The 26,379-nt window shown below is 57.8% G+C and overlaps 1 protein-coding gene across 5 annotated transcripts; it reads left to right on the top strand.

Annotated features, from left to right (window-relative positions):
- The first annotated feature begins 2,446 nt into the window (after positions 1-2,446).
- On the top strand, positions 2,447-21,760 carry EPHB3 (EPH receptor B3). Of its 5 annotated transcripts, none has more exons than XM_028100984.2 (16): positions 2,447-2,570; positions 10,981-11,045; positions 12,488-13,160; positions 15,426-15,581; positions 16,339-16,689; positions 16,859-16,983; positions 17,165-17,324; positions 17,414-17,522; positions 17,879-17,931; positions 18,984-19,106; positions 19,234-19,481; positions 19,978-20,193; positions 20,305-20,454; positions 20,547-20,740; positions 21,059-21,214; positions 21,320-21,760. In XM_028100984.2, the coding sequence occupies exons 1-16, from the start codon at positions 2,447-2,449 to the stop codon at positions 21,426-21,428; spliced, it is 3,012 nt and encodes a 1,003-aa protein (XP_027956785.1). In that variant the 3' UTR covers positions 21,429-21,760. The 5 variants fall into 5 exon arrangements, with proteins under 5 accessions (XP_027956785.1, XP_087874245.1, XP_027956786.1 ...); XM_028100985.1 differs by lacking the exon at positions 2,447-2,570 and adding an exon at positions 18,370-18,381 and having other exon boundaries at positions 16,859-16,989; positions 17,165-17,338; positions 17,428-17,522; positions 17,882-17,931; XM_088018119.1 differs by having other exon boundaries at positions 19,978-20,454.
- The last annotated feature ends 4,619 nt before the right edge of the window (positions 21,761-26,379 follow it).

The raw sequence follows: 26,379 nt of genomic DNA, 5'->3' as shown, positions 1-26,379 counted from the left end.
TCTTGTTTCTGAGACCACCTAGAGTCTCCTCTTTTACATTTGTCCCCCAGCAATCTCTGGGTAGCTGGGGAAGGCCCTGAGAGGGCTCGTGGAAGGATGTTTCTCCAGCTAGGACAGTGAGAGGCGGCATGGTGATAGTCATTCTCAGATGTCAGCGAGCATCAGCAGCACCTGGAATGCTTATTTAAAATGCAGAATCCTGGGGCGCCTGGGTGGCTCAGTCATTAAGCGTCTGCCTTCGGCTCAGGTCATGATCCCAGGGTCCTGGGATCAAGCCCCGCATCGGGCTCTCTGCTCCGTGGGAAGCCTGCTTCTCCCTCTCCCTCTCCCCCTGCTTGTGTTCCCTCTCTCGCTGTGTCTTTCTCTGTCAAATAAATAAATAAAATCTTTAAAAATAAAATAAAATGCAGAATCCTGGGCCCCATACCCCAGAGATTCTGAGTCCCAAGGTCCAAGGTGGAATGGGTGGTTCAGGATTCTGAGTTTTTAAAAAGCACGTAGGTGATCCTAAGGTCTCTGATGAAGTGGAATTAGGGAGTCTAAAAGCTATACGGTCCTAGATGCAGATCCCACCCCCGTCACTTGTTTGCACTATGACTTGGGGCAAGTCACCAAGGCTTTCTAGATGTCAATTTTGTTTGTAAAATGAGGTTATAATAACACCTTCTGCTTAATAAACAAGACCTATTTTTTCAGTGTTTATTGTACGTTGTAAACATTCGTTGAGCAAATGGGGTAGAAGTTCATTGCCAATCCAGAAACCGGTGGGGGGGGGTTCCTCCTTCATGGCTCCATCCACCACGTATCTCTCAACCACTCAGTCACAAATCTCATGAATTCTACCTCCTAAAACATCTTGGACCTGCCCACTTTTCTCCATCCTTAGTCTCCACCCTAGTCCAAGCCACCACCTTCCTCTACCTGCCCACTGCACAGCTTCCTCTCCATCTCCTTATTTCTACCCTTACTTCCCAGGGCAGCCATGCTAATCTGATAAGGCAAAGCTTTTGCTTCAAGCTCCAGCTCTCAGGAAGGCCTTATGAGTCTAAAAACAATTCCTCTTGGCCCCCTACACCTACTTCTAAGTCTCCTTTCTGCCTCTAACTAACTCTACACTCAAGATATTCTGAACTTCGTTCAGATTCTTCTAGTGAATATCAGTTTCTCTTGCCACTGGGACTTCACACAAAGTGTGTTTGCTGTGTCTGAAACAGCCACCCCACCCGACCCCGTCTCCAAACACACATCTTTCACATACTACTTATCTTTCATATTTCAACTGAAATGTCATTTACTCAGGGCCAGATGTAGCTATTCCCCTCACATGTGCTCTGGCAACTCTGTCTTTCCTCCATAATAATACCTATTATACTCTACCGTGATGACTTCATGCCTGCCTCCATCACTAAACTAGCTCCAAGAGAAGGCAGACCTCTATTGCTGTAGCACCGGCAGTAATAGAGTCTATGCTCAAAGAACGGCTGAATGAGTGAATGAATGAATAAATAAAAGAGCAGAAGGCCCTGGTCATAGGATGTGTTGCGGATGGTGGCCCCCTTGATGGTGCCTAAACTCAGTTTAGGGTCTGGAGGTGCCTGGAGAAAAGACAGCCACGTGGGGGCGTCCCTGGGCGCGTGCAGACCACAGGGGGGCGCCCTCAGCTTGTTGTATATGACTGGCATCACTTCATACTCAGGTTCGGTTACTAGTGGCCAATTGGAAACAGGAGGCGGGGTTTTCGCTTGATTGACAGCATCGCTCCGCCCAATCTAATTCATCTTTTCCTTGGCCCCGCCCACTCCAGGCTTCGGAGACCCCGAAGGTGGGCTTGATGGAGGCGCCGCCAACTGAACTCCAGCAGAGAGCTCCCGAGGCCGAACCAGTGCGCCTGGCAGTCTGTGAGTGGGCGGCCCGCAGCTAGGGGCGGGGCCACGGCGCTGACAGGCAGGAGGCCGGTCCCGCCCCTCTCGCCCAGAGCGGCAGCGCCGGCGCTGGGGACAGCAGAAGTGAGTAGGTGAGCGGCGCAGCAAGATCCCTGCTCGGACCCCGGACGGCGCGCGCACCCGGAGCCCCGGATCCGAGTCGGGCCCGCGGCAGACCGCCAGATAACTGTGCCCCCGAACTACCACCACTTGCGCCCTCCCGCTCCCGCCCGCCTCCCGGAGGTCTCGGCTCCGAGCTCTCCAGCGCCCGGGATCTCCCTGGACCGGTCCGTCCAGATTCCCGCGGGTCCGACCTGCCTGCATCCCCCAGCATCGCCAGGCTCGGGCCGCCGCCTCGGTCCCGGAGCCGCCCGCCTGGATCGCACCCTTTCCTTGCCCGGATCTCCTGGGACCGTACGCGAGCGTTCCTCGGAGCCCGAGGAGCGGACCCTTCCCCGGGTGCCTGCAGCCCCGCCGGCGCGGCCCGGCGCGGCCCGGCTCGGCTCCCGGAGCCCGCCCCGGCCATGGCCCGAGCCCGCCCGCCGCCGCCGCCACCGCCGCCGCCGCCGCCGCCGGGGCTCCTGCCGCTGCTTCCTCCGCTGCTGCTGCTGCCGCTGCTGCTGTCCACCGGCTGTCGGGCGCTGGAAGGTGAGCGGCGTCGGGGGGCGCGTCCAAGGCTTACGGTGCCCGGGGTCGCCCGAGCGTAGGCCGGAGGGGGACCCGCGGGGTGGGTCAGATGCCCGCTGGGCGCACGTCGGAGGAGGCTCCGTCACCCGCGCCGCCGCTCCGGGGGCCGGAGGACGGGGTGGGGAGGACGCCCCCGGAGCCGCCTCGCAGGCTTCAGCTGGCTCCGAGGCCGGCGGTACGCGGATCGTGGCTCTCGAGCAGCTAGACTCGGGTTGAGCGTCCCCGAAAGTCACGGCAGCGCTGTGAGCTCTTGGGGGAGAACCCCGCACTCACCGCAGAGGAGCGGGGCCCTCAGCGGCCCGGGGAGGCGAGGGAGTGTGGGCGACCCACCGGGCGAAGCGGGGGCCTCTGAGACTGCCGCGGGGCCGTGGCGGGTGGGGGCGAAGCGGGACTCCCAGGTTGGGGGGGCGGCGTTGGTTAGGAAGCCGTTGGAGTTGACTGTGAGAGGTGTGAGTACGTGCACCCCGCTTTGTCAGGGGATGGCTGCGGGGGTGGAGAGGCGGGGGCCTGTTATTGTTTATGGTTTATGGAGCGCCAGTTACCCACGAAGTGCTGCGTGCACGGGCAGTGCGCGCTGCTCTGCGGCTCTCCTCCGCCTTCTAGCAGGACATCCGAGTGCTCGGGTCTCCGTTGAGCCCCGAAGTTCAGGGTTTTGCCCCATTTGCCGGTGGGGAAAGGCCGAGTTTCTCAATAGGTTGTGTGAAACCTATCCAGACGGTGCTGGGGGGGGGGGGTAGCTCCAACTTGCAAGCCACTGTACTTGGGTGAACAGGATGCTGTTGGCTCTGGTGGGAGAGCTCACACACATGTGGCCACTTGACACGAGCCTGCGGGAGACAGAGGCGCTGACACTGGTTACAAACAATAGACGCACACACACAGAGTTTCCAAAAAATTTGAAGCCATTAAATGAGAGAAAAAAACCTTCCTTAATGTGGAGGGCAGGACACCACAGAAATTTGGGGGAAATTGGAATATAGACAGTACTTATTTTCGGCGTCTTTCACAGCCAATCTAGTCACTTTCTTCGTACAGAAACAAAAATATGAATTCTGTGTAACTTGGTTTGTTTGTATGTTCACAACTGGCAAACTTAAAGGTTGGAAGGAAGAAAGAGCACGGTTCTGAAAGAAAGGCATCTTCTGGTGCTTTCCAATTTTCTCTATGGAAAAAATGTTCCTATGAACCCCCACCCCCTTTTATCTCTGAGCCCACCAGCCCTGACAGACCGATTCACACGGGTGGACACATGCAAATCCAAGCAGACACACTGAGGTCGCGCCCACATGTGTGTGATAGGATCTCAGGCGTGAGAAACCAGTGTGGGGCTTTGTTGTTGATTGCCTCAAGGGTGTGAGCCAGGGAGCCTGTTGAGGTTCCCAGGTCTGTGTCTCTGTGTCTTAGCCCAGGAGGGGCAACAGAGGCACAGGCGCTTATGGGGCTGTGTGTGTGCTAGGCGCGGGGCCCTTGTCAGGTGTGGTGGGTGCTGGTGCTGCCAGTGGGGTGGAGGGGGTGTGGTTTGGGTCAGGTGAGCAAGGGCTACCCGAAGAGGCTCACTCCTTCCTCCCTTTCTTCCTCCTCTTCACCCCTCACGATCTGCTGGACCCTCAGTGGCAGGCCATAGCTGGGAGCTGGCCTCCAGGCCTCCAGGCCTCCAGTCCTCCAGTCCAGAACACTGAGGGGCTGACCAGGAGACAGAGGACCCATGAGCAGTAGCAGCACAAGAAAGAGAGGGTAGCAGGGCCCCAACTTGTCCCTCCTTCCCCCCGCCCCAGCTGTGTCTGGGGCTACTCCCCGACTGGGCAGGTGGTGGCTGGCAGGCCAGGCCAGTGTGGGGTGCCCCAAGGAAGTAGCAGTGCCTTCCATGTGTGGCTTTTACCAGTTCCTTTACTTTTGCCATACCTCAGATCTTAGGGTTTTCAGTTTGTGTGCAGGACAATGAAAACAAAAAGAGAGATGCTTTGGGGCGCAGACCCCCACACAGAAGTACGCCTACCCACTCAGGTCTCCCTCGTTGTGAGATGGATTAGCGATAGTACCCACTGTCTTAGAGTTGTAGGGAAGATTGTGTCCTTAATGTGTGTGGGGTGCTTAGCACACAGCCATTATTATTTAGGGATTAAATGCTATTATTATTATTCTAGGGTCTGCTCTCTGAGGAGGGACAGAAGTGAAACTGGTGTGTGCCTTACCTGCTGGAGGGAGGTTAGAGGAAGCGGGGGGGGGGGGTGAAGGGGGAAGGTTGGTCTGAAGAGAAAGTTGTCTCCCCACTTCCATCTCCCTTCAGCTCTGGGATGGGATGGGATGGGTTGAGAGCGAGGTCAGGGGCAGCTGTCTGTGTCCTGCCCATCCCCCAACCCTGTCTGGAGCTTGAGGGGTGAGGTGGGAGGACTTGGTGGTCCTGGGCTATGACCACCTGGCAGGGCTAGCTGGGACCCTCCCCACTCCCAAGCTTTACAGGCAGGGGATCCAGGCTCCTTGCTCCAACCTTCCATTTGGCTTTGCCAGGATTTGGTTTGCCCTGGGCCTAGGGGAGCCTTTTGGCTCTCTGCATCCGGGGGCCATTATATCTAGGCCCAGAGTCCTGAGTTGTGTGTACTGTTTCGGTCATGGATCCCCTGGTTAGGTGCTGTCTAGCACGTGGTTGCTCTACCTCCCTACATACTTGGGGTCCACCAAGACTGCATCCAAGGACCTCATCGGTTTTCCTATGAGGATGGAGCCAGGGTCCTTGCTCGTCCTCCTTGCTTGAGGAAACTCCTCTCACCTTGCCCTCTGACTGCTTACCTCTCCCTGCAAACACACACAGATTTTGCCCTCAGATTTACCCTCAGTCCTAAGGAAACGGGGCCACCTCCTTGCAGACTCTCCTTTCGAGTAGTGTCTCCCAGGCCCCCGAGCCAAGATCCTTCTCCCCTTCAGGACCACGAACCGGAAGGTGAGCAGACCAGGAACGAGCGTGGGATGCGGAAGGAAGTCTGGGCCGTAGGGGCCTTACCCCTTAGATGGGAGGGGGAGGTCTGCAGAGAGCCTACCCTTGTGAGGAAAGAGAACCGGTTGCCAGGTGCAAGAGGTGGGGACGGCCGCAGTGCCGGTGTGCGAGGGAAGGAGGCGGTGTGTGAGTCCCTCTCGCCCTCTGAGGCAGCAGCCGTGGCCCTGAGGAGGTGTTCGCTGAGAGTGGACGCCAGGCCTGGGATTTCGGGGCTGGCTCACTCCTAGAGTTGCCTCTGGCGCCCCCCCCACCCCATCCCTGTTTGTCACGAGCTGGCACCTCAGAGCTGCCGCCGAAGGATGGTGGCAGGTATTTGGGGGAACCAGTTTGCTCCTCACTGCCTTCCCTTTAGCCAGAGCTGCTGCTACCTCCCGCTCTGTGGCCTCAGCGGCGGGGAGCTAAAGCCCAAGCTGCCGTGGGCAAGGCCTCCGCCACCCGGCCTTACACTAATTAAACAGCATGAAGAGGCTGAATCACCAGGCCTGCATAGTTTGAAAATTGTAGCCCTGCCTGTTGTGCTGAGTCAAACTGGTTTGTCGGGATTGGGCAGCTGGGGAGGTGGGGGGGGAGGGAGACTGGGTACAGCTGGGCACCTGATGGGGTGGGAGAGGCCCCCTGCCCCAAGGGCTGCCCTGGCCCCAGATCTCCTATTGCCTTCTGCCCCCAGACCCCTGGCCAGAGCCACTGTGACTGGGATCCCAGGGAAGGGCTCAGAGGCCTCACTGAAGGGCTAGCTGTCCATCCGTCCTGGCTGGCTGGCAAGGCCAGAACTAGGGTGGGGGCATGGATGAGCGCTGAGGCATCTGGGCTCCTTGCTCTGTGCTGTCTCCTCCCTTCTCCCTCTCAGGTTTATTTAATTATAAATCCCCACGATCTGAAGGGAGGAATGGAAAACAAAATGTGTTCTCTGTTTTGAGATGCTCCCCTCCCCTCCATCCCAGAATGGAGGGCCAGGGGGCCATGGGTGGAGAAAGGGAGAGGTAGCTGGGAGGGGGGGTGAGTTAGGCTCTTCTAGGTCCCATAGCAACCCCCCCCCCAGGCCCCCTTCCTCCTCGGGCTGACCACCCTGAATGTGCAGCTTGGTACACACATGTACACCCACTGACCCACAGGGTAGGGGCAAGATGGAAGAAGATGGGACAGATCCCTTGGGTTGGCTGGCCGAGGTGGGGACCCCATCAAGGAGGAGGGAGACCAACTCAGGGCCGGCATGGGGTTTTTCTCCCTCTCTTTGCAGGCAGGGCTATGCGCCTTCTTGTCCAGATTCTGCCACTCGGTCCACCTGCCCCTGCACACTCCACTGGCCTAGCCCAGGAGCATGACCTTCCCCACCGCCTTAAAGTCCCTCATCTGGAGCTTGGGCTTCTTGCTTTTGTCTCTGGGGTTTTTTGATTCCCTGGGTCTCACTGACACAGATGTGCGTGCTCTGTGTGACTTGGGACCTGGGGTGCTGTGGGGTCTGGCAGTTCCATAAAGTTGTGTGTACTTGGCCCTTCACCAGGGTTGGTGGCTGGCTCCCAGCTGCACCAGGGCTGCCCAGTGAGGCCCTCAGACACAGGCTGGGTGCCCAATGTATGTGTGGAAGTGTTGCCCAAAGCTCCTGGGGCTAAGTCTCTTCATGATGCCACCCCTCTCCAAGGGCTCAGTGCTGGGGACAGTGCCATTGTGCTGGCCGGGAAGTACCTGGGGAGGCCACACCCAGCCACACCCAGAATCATCTTCAGGTCCTTGCCCCATCCCCAGTCTCATGACCAGTCACCACTCCTGCCTTGGCCAGGGCCACGGGAAGCAGGTCTGGGGGCACACCTTGCTCCTTCCCTGCACCTCTGGCCAAGACTGGCCCAGTCGCTCTGCTTTCTTAGCAGACACTGCCTTCTCCTAGGCCTTCCTCCACCCCACCTGAAGACTCAGCTCATAGAAAGAACATGCTTGCAATGTGTGTGTGTGTGTGTGTGTGTGTGTGTGTGCGCGCGCGCACGCGCGTGCATTGCATGTGCGTGGAGGATGCACCTCTGAGGCTTTATCCAAACCATGGATGTGGGCATTAACACCGCGTGCTCCTGTGGCACGTTTGAGTGCACACGCGCGTCAGTATGTGCAGCTGATGCCTGCTGTGCGTGACTGCGTAAGAGCACGTCGTCGAGTCTGTATGGAGAAACTGGTGTTTGGGTTTGCACTTGACTACACTCAAGACTGTGACATGGGGCTGGCAATCGTGTGCAGTTGGGTGTGTAAGGAGAATGTACTGTTCGGTGTGCGTGCCCTCCATGTACGCCAATGTCTCTGGAAATCTGCACATATGAAGACTGTAAGAGCGAGTGTTTGCCTAAGGCAAACCAACTCCGTGTGTAGGAAAGCTTCACTGTATGTGAATGTCTAAGGGAGACTAATCTGTTTGTACTATATGCATCTGTGTGTCTGAAAAAGACAGACCATGGCTGTGTATGAAGCCGTGTGTGTGTGTGTGTGTGTGTGTGTGTGTGTTTGCGGGCGGCTGTGGCTTTGTGTGTTTTTGTCCACCATATGTGTTGACTTGTCATTCTTTGGCCCCAGTGGCAGAGAATGAGCCTAGCCCCTGGGAACGGGGAATGCTTGTGCGGGTGTGTATTTGTGCACAGGCAAGAGCCACGCAGCTGCTGCCGCGTGGCCATTCTCTGTGGCCCCTTGGAAACCTGAAAGGGGTGCTGGTTCACTTCTGAGCGTTGAAGCCCCAGTTCCAGAAAGCCCCCAGGCCTGCTGTCCACTTCCCTGCTCACTTGAGAGGGGCCAGGGGGGTTTCCGGCCTGACAGAGCCCTGTAGCAGAGAGTGGCTGTCTGCCTTCTGGTCTCCCTCCAGCAGCCACATGGGGGGCAGAGGAGGATGGGGGTGCGGTTGGCAGCTGGGGAGCTTGGAAACTGCTCACTCAGTCCTCTTTCGTCCTTACCCCTGTACCTCATGTTCTTCACCCCAGCTTGAGTACGCGCACGCGCGTGCGGCACACACGTAGCCGAGGAAAGGTGGGCTCTGTCGGGTTGGGTCTGTCCCTCCCAATGCCACAGACGGATGGATGCTGGGACCCCCTCCATGCCCTTCCTGAGGCTGGGACACAGGCACCTCAGGGTCTCCCTCTTGCTGAAGGGAGCAGGCCCCTCCCCTCCCCCAGAGAGCAAGCCCCCTCCCCACCAGGGTGACCGGAGCCCTTCCTCCGGCACACATGACTCGAAATCCAAGTCCTCTCCTCATTAATGGGAAAAATGTGCCGAGATTGAGCGATGGCCAAGGCTGAGCGATGGCCAAGGGCCGATCCCCGCCCCCTCCCTCTCCCGCTCCCCAGAAATTAAACAGAAATGAAGAGCCTCCCTCCACCCCTGCCGCCCCCCCCCCCCCCGTCCCCTCCCTCCCCTCAGTCCTCTCAGAGCCAGCACAGGGCTTGTTTTAAACTGTGGAGGAATCTGGCTGGAGGGGGGAGGGGGCTGAATATTTGGGTTTAAACAGTTCCAGATGGGTTTGGCACAGGCTGAGCAGAAGGAAGTGAGGGAGAGGGAGGAGGGAGGCAGCTCGAGGGAGCGGTGGGAGCCCCTGCCTGCTCGGGGCGGGCGGGTGGTGGGCAGCGGGCAGACAAGCAGGCGGACTGGCTGGCTGGCTGGCTGGCTGGCTGGCTGGCTGGCTTGGGGGGGAGGGGGTGCGCTGGGCTCAACCAGCTCCAGGGACAGGAATACTCTGGGCTGCTGGCTGGGGAAGAGGCTACTTGGAAACCTCCCTCTCTGTCTCTGTCTCCTCGGGCCTCCTTGTCTCTGCAGCTCACCGTCTTCTGTAGTCCTCAGTTGGCCACCCCACTGGCTGGTCCTAGCCAGCCGGCTCTGCACGTCCTTCCAGCTCGGAGCCACCCACCATCCGCCTCGGCGAGGCCCCTGCTCCACCACCTCTCTCCCTGCCTGTCTCTGGGCCCCTGCTTCTGCCCATCTCTCCTTGCCTCCTGTAGCCCCCTGCCAAATGTCTGTGTCTGTCTGTCTGTCTGCCAGAGAGGCCTGTCGGGCCAGTGACCGATGAGGCTGGGATGGCTCACCCTGCAGCCAGGTTCTCCAGGGACCAGCCACCTCTGATAGAAGAAGAGGGAGCTTCACTCCCCCTGAGGGTCTGGGGCCACAGCTGCGTCACCCACCATCCTCAGCTCAGACCCAGACTGCAGGAAACCAGTGAAGGCCATAAGCCTGGAACGTGTGGGGTTTGGGTCTTTCTCCTCCTGGGCAGCCCCAGCCTGCCCTCTTCCAGCTCAGGGCAGAGGGGAGAATTGCTGGCTGCCCTGTCTCCCAGGATCTAGGAAAGGAGTTGGCATCTCTCTCCTCTCAGAGAGTAGAATTGTTCAGTCAGAACCCAGAACCTGATTCCTCGGGGAGTGAGTTTATGTCGTTTCTACGTTAACGGGCCCCTCCTGTGGCTGAGCAAGGGGAAACAGATAAGAAACTGAAGCTTCGAACAGGATTGGTGCTGCTGTGACAAAGCCCCTGGCCCTGGATGCACAGAGGAAGGAATCTAACCCTAATTTGTTGGTTCAGGGGAGGCTTCCTGGAGGAGGTGACAGCTGGATTGGGACTTACAGGATATACAGGAGCTTTCTAGGCTTTCTCTCTTCTTCCCTTCACACTGTAATCAGAGTGCTCTGGTTGAGGGGTTAGTTATGGAGTCCGCTACCTTTCAGCCCTTCACCCCAAGTCCTAGCAGTTTTACCTTAGGCCATATGTTTACTTTATCTGGGCCTCAGTTTTCTCACCTGTAAAAGGGGTACACCAACAGCACCTTTATCCAAGGACTGTGGAAAGAACTGAACTAGCTTGTCATGGTGGCCCTCAGCCCAGCCTCAAAGAGTATTTGTGCCCCATCCCCCAGAGGTGTTTGAGTGGGAGGCTGGGTGGGAGCAGGCTCTGCCCTGTAGCTGCCCTCCCATTCCCCTGGGCATGTGTGGTGCCGGGCCTTTGTGTTGGGGATGGGGTCAGGGGAAGCCTGGGCAGCAGGGTCTGAAGGACACGGTCCTTTGTTCCAGGATAAAGGGCCTGGCACCCCCTTGTGTGGAGATTAGCCGAGCCTGTAGGTGTGTGAACTGGGCCTGGCTGTTGCCTCCGTAACCCCGGCTGGTGTCAGTAGCACACACGCACCTCCGACTGGCCGACCTGATGGCTCATGTCTTTGGGGCTATAACGTTTCCGGGGATGGCTGCAGGCTCTTCTCCAGGGCAGGGTGTCTGAGAGCTCGAGGACTTGGGGGGGGGTTGGGGTGGGATGGGGTGGGTTGGGGTGGTGCCTGGTGGGAATCATTCTCTGGTGTCCTGGCCTTTCTTGGACGACCTCTTTCTCCCCATCCTGAGCATGGCCTCTGACCTTTGTTCTTCTCTTGCTCCCCAGAAACCCTCATGGACACAAAATGGGTGACATCGGAGTTGGCATGGACATCTCATCCAGAAAGTGGGGTAAGCCTTTCCCACCATCTCCCCTGAGTGCTGGTTGTCAAGTAGGCCACTTCCTCCACCAGCGTCCATTCCCCTCGCCTCACCAGGGCTTCAGAAGGGCTGCCTCTGCCCCCTGCCTGTCAGCTTCACCTCCTGTGTCATTCCCACCCCCTGCACCTGTCACCTTCCTTCTTGGCCTATGGGTACTTCTCACCCTTTCAGCCTTCAGCCTGTCTGTGTCCTCCTCCCCCACACACAGCATTTTTGTCCCCCTCTCCCTCTGCCTACCCCTCAGCCTGCCTTCAGCCTGTCACCATCCCTCTCCTGCCTGAGAGCTCTTTGCCTATCTTCTCCAACCATCTTTCTCCTTCCTGGGTCCCTGGGTAGGGCACTGTCTTGGGGACCAGGAAACCTTGGCTCCAGATCTCTAACTTGCTATGTGACTTTTAGCAAGGCAGTTTACTTTTCTGGGCTTCCGTTTCTAAACAGTTAAATTCCTGTAGTTCTGACATTTCTGAAATATTCTAATTAACCTCCCTAGATGGCCTTCACAACTCCACTGAGCTCTGAAACACTGGGGTGGGATGGCGCTCCAGGCCCTCATTCACCAGACCTGACTGTGTGACCTTGGGCAAGTCTCTGCCTTTGAGAGTCTTGGCTTCCTCTTCTGTAGAGTGGGGACAAGACAACAGATGTACCTTCTCATGGGGTTACAGTGAAGTTTAAATGTGATAGTGACAGCCAGTGTTCATTGAATGCGTGCTCTGTATGGGACATTGTTACAGGCCCATTGTGTATATATATATATACATATATATATATATATATGTATATATATATATATGTATTTTTGTTGTTGTTGTTGTTAAAGATTTTATTTACTTATTTGACAGAGACAGAGATAGCGAGAGCAGGAACACAAGCAGGGGGAGTGGGAGAGGGAGAAGCAGGCTTCCTGCGGAGCAGGGAGCCCAGTGTGGGACCCGATCCCAGGACCCCGGGATCATGACCCGAGCCGAAGGCAGACACTTAACGACTGAGCCACCCAGGCTCCCTGGGCCTATTATATATATTAAACTGATTTGATTCCCTACCGTGTCATTTTTATCCAATCAGCCCCATTTATAGACAGTGAAACTGAGGCACAAAGATAACAAATGTTATAGCTAATAGTCCCATAATACTTATCAAATGCTCTAAGTTTTTTATTCACTTGAACTCATTTATTCCTTATATGGCTTTATTCTCGCCATGTTACAGATGGGGAAACGGTGGTACAGGGAGGTTGAGTGGCTTGACCCATAGTCACACAGCAAGGACTGGGATTTGAACCCATGTAGTCTGCATGCTCAGCCAGTACACCACAGAAGCATCTCTGTGAAGTAAACGTGGATCTGGGCATGTGGCAAGCACCTGGCACGTGTTGGCGCTCACTCTGTCTTTTTCACTTGGCCCATGCACAGTGGGAAGAGGTGAGTGGCTATGATGAGGCCATGAACCCCATCCGCACGTACCAGGTGTGTAACGTGCAGGAGTCAAGCCAGAACAACTGGCTTCGCACGGGCTTCATCTGGCGGCGAGAGGTGCAGCGCGTCTACGTGGAGCTCAAGTTTACCGTGCGTGACTGCAACAGCATCCCCAACATCCCTGGCTCCTGCAAAGAGACCTTCAACCTCTTCTACTACGAGGCTGACAGCGATGTGGCCTCGGCCTCCTCCCCTTTCTGGATGGAGAACCCCTATGTGAAGGTGGACACCATTGCGCCCGATGAGAGCTTCTCGCGGCTTGATGCTGGCCGTGTCAACACCAAGGTGCGAAGCTTTGGGCCGCTCTCCAAGGCCGGTTTCTACTTGGCCTTCCAGGACCAGGGTGCCTGCATGTCGCTCATCTCTGTGCGGGCCTTCTACAAGAAGTGTGCATCCACCACCGCAGGCTTCGCCCTTTTCCCCGAGACCCTCACTGGGGCCGAGCCCACCTCTCTGGTCATTGCCCCTGGCACCTGCATCGCTAATGCCGTGGAGGTGTCCGTACCACTCAAGCTCTACTGCAATGGCGATGGGGAGTGGATGGTGCCCGTGGGAGCCTGCACCTGTGCCACCGGCCACGAGCCAGCTGCCAAGGAGTCCCAGTGCCGCCGTGAGTGGGGACTGGCCTGGGGCTGGGGGGTGGGGAGGGCTCCTACCTGCCAGTCAGGGAGTTCTGGCGTCGGGTCTGAGGCAGAGGGAGGAAAGGGAAGAGGGGGTCTCGAGTGCACAGAATGTGCTGCAAGGAGGGAGAGGAGGGGCGTTGAGGAGACGCACCAGCATCATAAGAGATAAAAAAGAAACTAAAGAGACTGGAAGAGAAACATGGAGAATCCTTGGTAAGGAGGCCCCTGGGCAGAGAGGTGGGAAGCCGGCAGAGATGCCTGCTTTGTTTGGCCCCAAGTGGACACCCCACCCTGGAAGTACTCACTGGGCCTCCAAGCTGTGGGGGACAGGGGCTGTGGGCACTCACGCTTGGCCCTTTTACCTTGAAGTCTCATTTGCTCCTTGAGAAGCAGTGTTTACAGCACAGCAGTTGGGGGCCCAGTCTCTGAAGTCTGAGTCCTAACTCTGTCACTTAGCACTGGTGGGACCTTGGGCACGTTACTTAACTCTTGGAACCTCGGTGTCCTCGTGCGCAAGATGGGGACAATCCTGGGGCTTCCTCTATGGACTTGTAGTGGGCTTAAGTGAGTCAATGCACGTGAAGCTCTTGGAAAAGTGCCTGGCACGTGGCAACACCATCACCACCGAAGTGTCAGCCGTGACTCTCTTGGGAGCCAGGGGATGCGTGGGGGACAGGGATTCTCTTGTCCTTATTTCATACAGGAGGAGGTTAGGAGGCTTATCCGTGGTGGCTTGCCGAGACTCCTAAGACCTTACGGTGTACTAGACTTCCGGCTCTAAAACCCATTCACGAAGGGTTCTCATTCGAGCCTCAGTTTGCCAGTAAGGAAACGGAGTCTCCGAGAACAACTACAGTCAAAGTGTCATAGCTGGGAATGTGGGAGTTGGGGCTATAGCCTTGTCCAGTGCTCTACCGTGCAGGGCAAGATGCTAAGGGCCTTGCCTTCTATCCCTTCTGCCCTGGCACTTGCAGCCTGTAACTCTGAGGGGTGGGGGCTGGCTCTTAGCACAGCACGAGGTGTGAGGGGGACTGGCTGCCCCACCTGGCTGGGAGGCCCCGTGTTGGGTGTTGGCATGGCAAGGTGAATAGTGCCTTGCCCGGCCCCTCTCCACTTCTCTACAGGAACCTGCCCCAGACTTCCTCTTCCTAAGTGGAGAAAGGGGGTGGGGGTGATGAGCCTGACAGCCTGAAGAGGGGCTAACACTCTGCAGGTCCCTGGCAGGAAATGCATGCTGGTTCCCATAGCAACCAGCCTGGCCTGGCCTCTGCCCCCTCCCCCACTGGCTCAAAAGAGCTTGGGTGGAATATCACCTTAGTGAGAGGGAGATTAAATCCCAGAGAAAAGCATAACCCCAACTCTGGGCATTCCACACTCTGGATGACCTCCCCAGGGGCAGTCATATATGGATAGAGTGACCATATGCTTTCACATGTCTGGGGTAGTCCTGGCTTATGCTCATTATCACATGATTATTACTAGCGGTCCCTTTTGCCCTCAAAATATTCCAGTTTGAATAATAAATTCTCTGGCTCTCATAGACAGGCAGAACCCCACAGCCCAGGACCAGGGGCCCCAGTGTAGATGACAAGAGAGGAAACTGAGGAGGAGGGATGTTCAGGCACCCAGCTCTGGGCTCGCTTTGGGGCCTGGGGTGCCCCTTGTGGATGCTTTGAGGCCTCTGAACTCCTGGTGACCCCAGCCTTCCTGCCTGCTGTCTTTTTCTCCTTTTCTCAGCCCTCTTCAGCCCCCACCCCTGCCCAAGGGCAGGAAGGAGCCGCTGCCCTGCTCCTGGTGGGTGGGGAGAGAAACTGGTCCTGGGAGCAAGGCGCCGCCTCTGCCTGCTCTGGGGTGGCCGTGAGGGTCCTCCAGTGATTTTCCTCCACTTTCAGGGAGGGGGCGGGAGCATCCTGGCAGAGTAGAGGGTGCTGCCAACCTGCCAGTGGTCTCTTCCCCACCCCACCTATTCCTTCTCTCTCCCTTCCGTGCCTCAACAAGCCCAGGCTGCCCAGGTGATGGGGCTGACGTCTTCGCCCGTGAGGCCCTGGGGTAGGGGTGGGGGGCCGGGGCGGGGAGGAATCCGCTGACGTGGGATTTCCACAGGGCAAAAGGGCCTTTTGTAGCTGCACTGGAGTTAGGCAATCCCAGCATAGCCCCCACAGTCTAGGAGGTGGAGGGGCCAAGACCAGGGCTGGGGGAGGGCCAGATTCTCACCGATCTGATGAGCACGCCCATCTTCTTCTCCCACGCAGCCTGTCCCCCTGGGAGTTACAAGGCGAAGCAGGGAGAGGGGCCCTGCCTCCCCTGCCCGCCCCATAGCCGCACTGCCTCGGCAGCCGCCAGCATCTGCACCTGCTACAGTAACTTCTACCGTGCGGATTCGGACTCTGCAGACAGTGCCTGTACCAGTAAGTGAACTCGTGGCCCTGCCCGAGGGCCCGAGACGGTTGCTATGAATGGCCGCTTTCCAGGTAGGGAAACTGAGGCTTGGGGAGGTGCAATGTTGTGCGCAACATGGCACAGCTGAGAAGTGACTGGCCCTGAGCCAGAATCTAGGTCAGCCGCCTCAGCCTTTCCACCAACACTGAGGAAGCGCCCACCAGCTCCTAGCCAGGCATCCGGAGCCATTGGACCTCTAGCCCCTCACTCTTCCCACTGTGTAGAACTGCTGTTCTCCTGGCCCAACCCCAACCATAGAGGGGGCCTCACATCCTTGGGGCAGCCCAGTGCCCTGCTTCCTCCCTGCTCTGGCCTTTGGTGCCAGGCATTGTGCCAGGTGCCAGTGATGTGGAGGACAATAAGATCCAGTCACTGTCCTAAAGGAGCTTGCCACCTGGTGGGAGAAACAGATATGAAAACAGGTCATGACTATATAATGTGCTAAGTGCCGGGCTGGCAGGATGCCCAGGAATTGTGCCATGGGGGTGCAGAGGATAGGAAGGAGGAGAATCAAGGAAGGCTTCCAAGAGGTGGTGACATCTCAAGTTGAGCCTTGAAGGCTAACTAGAGTCTTCCCAGTGGAGAAGTGTAGGAAAGCTATTCTGCTTATTAACACGGAGACAAGAGCAAGGCAGTAGGAAGCTGCTTGCGGTAGGCAGGAACTCTGGGTGGAAGGGTGGTGCTGGGGCCCTAGCTTACTGCCCTCTCCCTCCACCTTCCCTACAGCGGTGCCATCTCCCCCCCGGGGTGTGATCTCCAATGTGAATGAGACCTCACTGATCCTCGAGTGGAGTGAGCCCCGGGACCTGGGTGGCCGGGACGACCTCCTATACAACGTCATCTGCAAGAAGTGCCACGGGGGCCCTGGGGCCGGGGGCGTCCCGGCCTGCTCGCGCTGTGATGACAATGTGGAGTTTGTGCCTCGGCAGCTGGGCCTGACAGAGCGCCGGGTCCACATCAGCCATCTGCTGGCCCATACACGCTACACCTTTGAGGTGCAGGCCGTCAACGGTGTCTCGGGCAAGAGTCCGCTGCCCCCGCGCTACGCGGCTGTGAATATCACCACCAACCAGGCTGGTGAGGAGGAGGGGGCATGGGAGGGTAGGGCCTAGGTCCTCCCACACGGAGCTGAGGTTGCCCAGGGCCTGCCAGTGGACCACCAGGGGTCCCCTGGGAACCGGGTCCTTGGGAAGGACGCCAGGGCCCGAGGAGCCCATTGTGAGCCCCCGCACCCATCTTCTCTTAGCCCCGTCCGAAGTGCCTACACTACATCTGCACAGCAGCTCAGGCAGCAGCCTGACCCTGTCCTGGGCACCCCCAGAGCGGCCCAATGGAGTCATCCTGGACTACGAGATGAAGTACTTTGAGAAGGTCAGAGCCTTGAGGGGCAGGCAGAGGCCTTGGGGTGAGAAGATGACCCCTAGATAGCGTCAGGGGCCCCTGGGAGCAAGTACCTCTTGGGTACTGAATCAGCCACGGGTGGGCCCTGGGGGGCAGCAGGGGCGATGGGCCTTAGGGCCACTGAGGCGCCTCATTTCTCCCGGTGTTGCAGAGTGAGGGCATTGCCTCCACGGTGACCAGCCAGAAGAACTCGGTGCAGCTGGGCGGGTTGCGGCCTGATGCCCGCTATGTGGTCCAGGTCCGTGCCCGCACCGTAGCTGGCTATGGGCAGTACAGCCGTCCGGCTGAGTTTGAGACCACAAGCGAGAGAGGTACGTACCCTACTGCCCCTGTTCCCGCTCACCTCCATCCCTCCTCACTTTCCGTCCCTCCACTTACGCAGTCCCCTCCCGGTCTCCAGGCTCTGGTGCCCAGCAGCTCCAGGAGCAGCTTCCCCTCATCGTGGGTTCTGCCACGGCTGGGCTTGTCTTCGTGGTGGCTGTCGTGGTCATCGCTGTCGTCTGTCTCAGGTACTCCCAGGCCCGGCTTGCTCCCACGGGCTGGTGCGAGCTTCCCTGGAGCACCTTCGAGCCCACATGCCACAGAGGCCCTTGGTAGGCCCAGACTCTCCTCACTGCCCAGGCCCTCTCTAGTCCACACCCCTGACCTCATCCCATCCCCTGCCTGTCTCCTGGCACATCCCCTTGGGGACCGAGTCCACTGAACCCCTTGCCCAGAGACCCAGTAGCTGCCGTTACCACTACCTGTGGGGCCAGGCACGAGGCCGTCCCTGTGCACCCTCCCCCTCCTGGGAGCCCGAGGGCCCCCTGAACAGAGGGAGCTGTTGGCCTTGTCTCAGGCCACACCTCCATCCTGCCCCCTCCAGGAGGCAGCGGCGCGGCTCTGACTCCGAGTACACCGAGAAGCTGCAGCAGTACGGTGAGTTTGTCTTTTCTTCCTGCTCCTGCCGCCTCCCAGCAAAGTTCCCTTGGTCCCTGCAGGGCTTGGAGATACCCTTTTCCCCTGCCTGGGATTTCATCCCTCGTACTCCTACCCCGGATAGCCCCTCCTGCTTCCACTCAAGTGCCGCTTCCTGAGCCCCTACCGCCCTCCCGCTAGCCCCAGAGATGCATGAGAAGTGACCCCTTTCCCCAAAGGCAGCTAATCCTAGGAGAAAGACAAGATATGTACACACAGGAAAAAAGGAGAGGACAGTTTAGTGTTAAGCTGGGTGTTCCTGTTACAAAGGGCAGTAAGCGTTCAGAAAAGAGGAAGCCTTCCTGGAGGAGGTGGCCTTGGGCTGAGCCGAGCCAGGTGGGTTGAACAGGGTTTAGGGAGGTGGGGGAGAGCATTCCTGGCTAGAGGAGCCTCTGGAAGGTAGTGGGTGGGGTGGGGAGAGTGCCCGACTGTGGGGGCAGTGAGAAGACTGGTTTGACAGCTGCTGGGGAGCGAGGCTGGGTAGTTGTGGCCAGTCCTCGGAGGGTCGTGAAAGGCAGGCAGAGGAGTTGGGACTTGACTCCACCATAGGTAATCCGAAAGCCTCTCAAGCTGGGGAGTAATACAATGTGAGTATTGTTTTAGGGAGACAGGTATGCAGGATAGATTGGTGGGAAAAGTCCAGAGGCAGAGAGCCCAGCTGGGAGACTATTGCAGTAGTCTGAGTGTTGAAGGCCTGGATAAGGTCAGGGGCAGTGGGAATGAGGGGAGGGATGAATCCGAGAGATGTTTCGACATGATGAGAGACGAGGGAGGAAGAAGAATAAGAATCCTCGGTGTCTAGCCTTTATGGTCACCAGTTCTCATGGAGGGAACGGTGAGGGGGTGGAGAAGGGGCGGGTTGGGACTCCAGCGGGGAGGAAAGACTTGGGAGGGAGGGTGTGAAATGTGCTCCCATCAGGGACTGGTGGGGGGGGCCAGTACGCTGGGCCTGAGGGCGCAGCCTGAGGAGTTCCCTCACTGGCCCCTCTCATGCCCGCCTTTTTTTCCTCTAGTTGCTCCTGGAATGAAGGTTTATATTGACCCTTTTACGTATGAGGACCCTAATGAGGCTGTGCGAGAGTTTGCCAAGGAAATCGATGTATCCTGTGTCAAGATTGAGGAGGTGATTGGAGCTGGTGAGTCCCCTAGTGCACAGTGGGGAGGAGAGGGGGCGGGGGGGTTACCCCAGGGAGGGGCCAGCATGCACTGGATACAAGGGCCAATCCCAGAAGCCCCTTCCTACTTGTGCCCTCTGCCCTGCAGGAGAATTTGGGGAGGTGTGCCGGGGTCGGCTGAAACAGCCAGGCCGCAGAGAGGTGTTCGTGGCCATCAAGACGCTGAAGGTGGGCTACACAGAGAGGCAGCGGCGGGACTTCCTCAGTGAGGCCTCCATCATGGGTCAGTTTGACCACCCCAACATAATCCGACTAGAGGGCGTGGTCACTAAAAGTCGGCCAGTCATGATTCTCACCGAGTTCATGGAGAACTGTGCCCTGGACTCCTTCCTCCGGGTAAGAGCCAGCCCCCAGCCCCTCTCCCTGCGCTACCCCAGAGAGCTGTGTTGGGCACACCGCCCCCTCCCACAAGGTCAGACACACCCTACCCTCTTCAAGTCTACAAATATTCACTGAGGTGGCCTGGTGCAGGGAAACAGCCAGGTCCTCAGAGCCAGAAAGACCCAAGTTCCCATCCCGACTCTGCCTGTGTGACCTCTGGCTTTATGTAACATCTCTGGGTCTGAGCTGCCTTAGTTATAAAATGAGAGCGGTGAGAGCTATTTGGATCCTCACCGGGGTTCATTGGGATGTCGTATACAGATACCCGCCACACAGTGGGCCGCTTACTTTCAGTGCACTCTGCACATAGTCACGGGGATAGGTGAGGCATGGTCTCCAGGGCCTTAGAGAGGGTAGGTGGAGGCACAGGGGGGCGGCCCTGAAGGTCTCGGGCGGGCCCTGGGCCAGTAGGGAGGTGATGGGCCCACCTGAGCCTGCTTGTTGCCTCCAGCTCAACGACGGACAGTTCACGGTCATCCAGCTGGTGGGCATGTTGCGGGGCATTGCTGCTGGCATGAAATACCTATCCGAGATGAACTACGTGCACCGAGACCTGGCTGCCCGCAACATTCTTGTCAACAGCAACCTGGTCTGCAAAGTCTCAGACTTCGGCCTCTCCCGCTTCCTGGAGGATGATCCCTCTGATCCTACCTACACCAGCTCCCTGGTACAGGAAGCAGCTGGGAGGGAGACCGGGGGCGGGGCCAACCAGGCAGGGGCTCGGGGCTGGGGACCAGCCCCGAGTCATAGGGTGAAGGGCGTGTGCCCCCCCCACCAGGGCGGGAAGATCCCCATCCGCTGGACTGCCCCAGAGGCCATAGCCTATCGGAAGTTCACCTCTGCTAGTGATGTCTGGAGCTATGGAATCGTCATGTGGGAGGTCATGAGCTATGGAGAGCGACCCTACTGGGACATGAGCAACCAGGATGTGAGTGGGGCCAGCCAGAGTGGCCAGGTGGGTGGGAGTCAGCTGGGGAGTGAAGTGGTGGCTCACTCCAGGTTTCCCTGTTCTCTCTTCAGGTCATCAATGCCGTAGAGCAGGATTACCGGCTGCCCCCACCCATGGACTGCCCCACCGCACTGCACCAGCTCATGCTGGACTGCTGGGTGCGGGACCGGAACCTCAGGCCCAAATTCTCCCAGATTGTCAACACCCTGGACAAGCTCATCCGCAATGCTGCCAGCCTCAAGGTCATCGCCACTGCCCAGTCTGGGTCAGTATCTCTGCCTCTGTTCCCACTCTGCTTCTGAAGATTTATTTATTTATTGAGGGTGGGGGGCACATAAGCAGGGGGGAGGGGAAGAGGGAGAAGGAGAGAGAGAATCCCAAGTGGACTCCCTGCTGATCGCAGAGCCCGACACAGGCTCAACCCCACTACCCAGGGATCATGACCTGAGCCAAAATCAAGAGTCAGACGCTTAACCGACAGCCATCCAGGCGCCCCATATTCCCACTCTGCTCTTGGGCCAGCAGCCCTACCCCTGCTTCCCTTGCCATTAGGATTCACCAGGTCTTTCTCTTCTCCCCACAGCATGTCACAGCCCCTCCTGGACCGCACAGTCCCAGATTACACAACCTTCACGACAGTTGGTGACTGGCTAGATGCCATCAAGATGGGGCGGTACAAGGAGAGCTTTGTCAGCGCGGGGTTTGCAACCTTTGACCTGGTGGCTCAGATGACTGCAGAGTGAGTGTGCCTCAGATTTGGAAGGGCAGGGCAGGGGGCCCCGAGCAGGGCCCAGAGTGGTGGGCAGGAGGGGAGGGACTGACCCTGCCCTTGGTCCATCTGCAGAGACCTGCTCCGGATCGGGGTCACCTTGGCTGGCCATCAGAAGAAGATCCTTAGCAGTATCCAGGACATGCGGCTACAGATGAATCAGACACTGCCTGTGCAGGTCTGACACCTGACTCCCACTGGGTGGGTACCCCCCAAGGACTGTGCAGGGACTCTGACCAGCCGGCTGGACTTTTGGACTTTTGGATGCCTGGCCTTAGGCTGTGGCCCAGAAGATGGAAGTTTGGGGAAGGCCCAAACTGGGACTTCTCCTCCAGGCCTGTGCTCCCTCCCCAGGAAGTGTGCCCCAAACCTCTTCATATTGAAGATGGATTAGGAGAGTGGGTGATGACCCCTCCCCAAGCCCCTCAGGGCCCAGGCCTTCCTGCTCTCCAGTGGGGGATCCCCACCACCTCAGACTTCGCTGTTCTTCAGTGCTGGAGGTCCTGGCAGGGTCAGGTGGAGGATAAGCCTGGGTTCTATAGGGCCCAGCCCTGGCAGGGGTCTGGCCCCCCCCAGGTAGGCAGAGTAGCCCCTCCCTCAGGAATTGGAGGAGGGGACTCCGGGAATGGGGAAATGTGACACCCCATCCTGAAGCCAGCTGGCACCTCCAGTTTGCACAGGGACTTGTTCTGGGGGCTGAGGGCCCTGCCCCACCCCCACCCTTGGTGCTGTCATAAAAGGGCAGGCAGGGGCAGGCTGAGGAGTAGCCCCTTGCCCCCCAGAGACTGACTCTCAGAGCCAGAGTTTGGATGTGTATGTGAGTGTGTTCGTGTGTGTGTGTGTGCGCGCGCGTGTGTGTGTCTGTGCACGCACTGGCCTGCACAGAGAGCATGGGTGAGTGTGTAAAAGCTTGGCCCTGTGCCCTGCAGTGGGGCGAGCTGGGCCATCAGCGGAATAAAGGCAATAAGATGATTCTCTTGCCCCTTCTCTTTGCACCTCCTGAGGTGGGATTCCCTCATGCCCTCAGATTCACAGTCACTCAGGACCAGCCCTCCTCAGAATTCCCTGGAGTCTTTTGTTGGAGACCAAACTTACTGCATCTAACTTATTGCATCTTGTGCTTCAGCCTTATTGCCTCGAACCTCTGGGAAGTGGGCAGTAACAGGAGAGCAAACTGCCCTGGAGTGCCTTCCTGCTAAGGCCCAGGTGTTCCTGGGGTCAGGACAGACACTTCCCAGTCGGCTGGTGTTTGTGAGTCCTGTCACACCCATTGTCTCTGAGGGAGCTGAAGGTGTAGCGGCCAAGTGACCTTGGGACACAGAGGGCAAGAGCCTACACTGGTGTTCATATACAGAGGCTAGCTCCTTTCAGCAAACATCAGCCCAGAAGTGCAGCTACTCTTTCCGGGGCGCTTACTATGCTCCAGGCACTGGGCGAAAATGCTCCATTTATACATGGATCTTATTTAATCTCACAACAACCAGCCAGGGACGGAAGTATTTTTATCTCTTTTTTACAGAGGAGGAAAGGGAGAGGTTAAGTAACTTGCCCAAAGTCGCTGAGCCAGTAAGTGAGGCCTGGGGCTGGGATTCCCACCCAGAGACTGCCTGCACACTTGAAAGGTTCAGAGGATAAATAACAAGAACCAGGAAGAGGATTAAGAAAACAGCTTCTGGAAATGTCAAAGGAGAAATTGGGGGCGCTCAGAGGCCCCTTGGATACAGAAAGAGACCAGATTTTGTGGGGGGTGCAAATGCAGTCCTTTTTCCCAGTGTCAGGAAGGATCCTCCAGGCAGTAAACATTTTCTGGGCGTGGAACATGTTTCCAAGGTACCCGCATACGCTAAATTAGAGGGTCTCGACCAGACCCGGGAGGAGGAGGGGCGTGGGCAAAGCCTCGTACGTAGATCTCGGGGTTCACGCCTCGCGGCCCCGCACATCTCCCGGACGTCTGGCAGGGCAGAGTTCTCGGTGGGGCAGGTAGCGCGGGGTTGGGCAGCCGCAGGCCCGGAGGCGCGGGGCAGCTACTTCAGGCGCAGAGGAGCAGGCCTGCGAGGCGGCGGAGCGCTGAGGCTGCGGCGTCGTGCAGCGTCCGGGCAGCTGGGCGGCGGCCTGCGAGCCGGGAGCTGGGGCAGGGGAGCGGACGGCGCGCGGGGCGGACTGCCGGCCCGCTCCCCTGCCCTGCGGCTGCGCGCTCCCGCGCTCGGCTGCTCCGGCTGCTCCCGCCGCGCCCACTCCTTAGTATTCCCCCCACGGAGCCGAGCGCCGCGCTGCAGCGTCTGGCCCGGGGGAGGGGCGCCCCGCCTGGCTCGGCCCGCGGCGTCCCCGGGGGGGGGCGGGGGAGAGTTCGGGAGGGATGTGGGCACCGAGCTCCAACGCCGAGCCCTCCAGCCCCGGCTGGGGACTGCTGAGGCGGGGGGAGTGGCGGGGGTCCGAGGTCGCCTTGGGCCCAGGCGCCGGAGCTGTCAGCGGCGCGAGGTGTCGCGGGCGGCCAGGGGAGGGGACGCGGGGCTGAGTGGCGTCCTGCACACCCCGCGCCGCATTCCCGGGCTGAGGGTTCAGATAAAGAGGAGGGGCGCTCCCAGCGCCTGCTCAAGTGTCCACTTCCTGCTCCTGAGGCTCCGAGGTGAGAGAGGGCCGGTGGCCCGTGGACTGCCCCCCTCAGCGCCCTACCCGTCACCTTAACAGTCTTAGCGGGAGTCTGGGATGGGGGCTCCGCCCGCAGAAGTAAGGTATCGCCCCCTACTGGGTCCGCGAGGAGGGCGGGAAGGGTGGACGTTGAGCGCCGGGGGAGGAGTGGGGGCCAGGAGCGGCACAGAGGCGGCCCTTGGTGTGTGCGCCCACGGAAGATTTCGAGGGAGGTCTTGAATCCAGAAACGCGGGGTAGGTGAGGTATTCTGTTGGACGTGCCCTGTGCAGCCCACCGCACACACCTCCCTCCAAGTGTGTTCAGATTTGTACTCCCCTGCATGCACACCTCTCTCCTTTCACTTCACCCCTGAAACAGCAGACAGGGCCACGCTGCACTTACCCAAGCCATACCCACAGCAGGTCCCCAGGTCACCGCTTTTATTCAGGTTCGCAGATTCACACGTCCTCATTGCAGACCTTCCCGCCCCAACCATCCAACCTACACAGGCTAGAGCTTCCATGACCGAGAAGGGGTGGGGGAAGGGACGCAAAGACCAGAAGAGCTAAAGCCACCCCCTTCTTGAAGGCACCTGCTTTGGTGCATTCCTACCTGGGGGCCTAACCCAGCCAACCTGTGTCTCACGGTGGGGGGCGGGGGGGGGTCTTGGGATGAGTCCTCAAGACCTCTGAGCAGGAGTGCAAGGAGGGGTGGGGAGTGGTTAGTGCAGAGAAAGAATGAGGGTACTCACGAGGGGTCTGTCTGGCTTTTCTGGCAGCAGATAAGGAATGAGAGGTAGTGAGGTCTTACTCTGCCCAGTCTTAATTACACACTCCTGGGGGCAGAAAATTAGATCTTCCAAGTTAGTGCTTGAAGAGGGAAGCCAGTGGGGGTGGGGGGTGGGGGGAGGTATTGAGGCTGGGGGAGGGACAGCTATGGCAAACCTCCCTTATCCCATCTGCCTCAGAGGGGCAGTTGCAGCCCCAAATGACCCATTTCATGCCTCTCGCTGTGCCTAAGCTCAGAGAGCACGGACAGGTAGGGAAAGTAAGGTGCTCTAGGCTGTACTCAGCCCTTGACAGTAACCCCCTCCTCCAGGGTGGCCCCAGGGAGAGGGACCTGCACAGCAGCCCTTCGATTTAAGCCTGAGTGGCCAGACCGTGAATTGGAACCTGGAAAGCTGGGGTGACTGGGGGATAGTGAGTGCGAAGGGCTGCAGACTTAGAGTCAAAGCCCAGCTTCCTAGTCTGTGACCTTGGGCAGGTTGACTTCTCTGTGCCTCAGTGCCCTCATCTGTAAAAAGGAATAGTAATCACTTCAACTTCATGAGATGGTTACAAACATTCAGTCAGTGAATAAATGTAAAGGGTGTGCCAACATCATAGGACGTACTAAAAAATATCAGCTAATATTTTTATTAGTAGTTTAAAAGTTAAAATTAGAAATTTAAATAAAACATAGGAAAAGATAGGAAAATGCTGAATAGTGCTTGATGCATACAAAGCAGGAATGGAATAAAGCAAGGCACTTGGGGAAATCCACTAACCCCTTTCTCCTCATGGGGTCCTGGACATTTTGCTGCAGGCTTAGCCCAGGGCCTGGCCCACTTCCTGGGATGGGGCTGCTGGGGCCTGGGTGGTTTGAAGGCAGTGAGGGTACAGAAACTCATTAAGGGATAGAGGATGCAAGTTGTGAAGGGAACGTGGTTTCTGCATTTCTTCCCTTAGCACACTGATCCCGGGTCTGGCTTGGGGTGGAGGGCTCCCTCTCTCCAATATTCATTCATTCTTCAAATATCTGCTGGATATCTACTATGCGCTAGGTGTTGTGCGGGGCACTAGGAGTTTGTGATGAGCAAAAATAGAGACAGCCGCTGCTACAAAGAGCTCAATCTAATAGGGACATGGATGCTATTCAAATAATTGTACAAAGAAATGAATAAAATTACAAATCAAGGTAAATATTAATGGGTGTGGGACCAAATCACAGCTCTAGAGTCCTGACATAGTCTTGGGCAAGGCTGAGGGTCCTCTAACCAGTTATCTGGTTCCCAGGAGGGAGAGCCAGGGCCCCCATTACCACCCAAGTCCCCTTAACCTTTTGGTATCTGACCCTGAGTATATCTTCATTCACTCCCTCCCTCCCCCATTCATTTATTCAGTTGGGCCCTTCCATATGCCAGTCCCAGTGTATGGAGTTGAGGATATAGAGGTGAACCAGCTACAGCTCCTACTCTTTGGAGGTACCCACAGCTTAGAGGGGATCACTGATATATAAATCAGCCAATGCAATGTGGTGTGGTACGTGCTACAGTGAGGTAAGCACCAGGCACTGCAAGGAAGGGACCCAGGATGGAAATTCTGTCAAAGAAGCCTGCTTGAAAAGACCTAAGTTAAGCCTTGGGGGCTGTTAGCAGTGAGCAGGAAGGAGAAGGAAACATAGGCAAAAATCCTGGGGCTTGTACAAGTAGGGCAGTCTAGGGGCCCAGAAGCTGTCCTAACTCAGA

This window comes from Eumetopias jubatus, unplaced genomic scaffold, assembly GCF_037043125.1.
Source record: "Eumetopias jubatus isolate StellerSeaLion01/CBP00866 unplaced genomic scaffold, mEumJub1_p1.0 scaffold_1, whole genome shotgun sequence".
NCBI lineage: Eukaryota > Metazoa > Chordata > Mammalia > Carnivora > Otariidae > Eumetopias > Eumetopias jubatus.
This window is presented reverse-complemented; position numbering and strand designations above follow the sequence as displayed.

Bases quoted from the DNA above. Each gene is read 5' to 3' on its own strand.
- EPHB3 (XM_088018119.1), top strand. From the start codon at position 2,447: ATGGCCCGAGCCCGCCCGCCGCCGCCGCCACCGCCGCCGCCGCCGCCG. The intron at 2,571-10,980 runs GTGAGCGGCGTC...CTTGCTCCCCAG, and splicing joins CGGCTGTCGGGCGCTGGAAG to AAACCCTCATGGACACAAAA. The intron at 17,523-17,878 runs GTACTCCCAGGC...TGCCCCCTCCAG, and splicing joins ATCGCTGTCGTCTGTCTCAG to GAGGCAGCGGCGCGGCTCTG.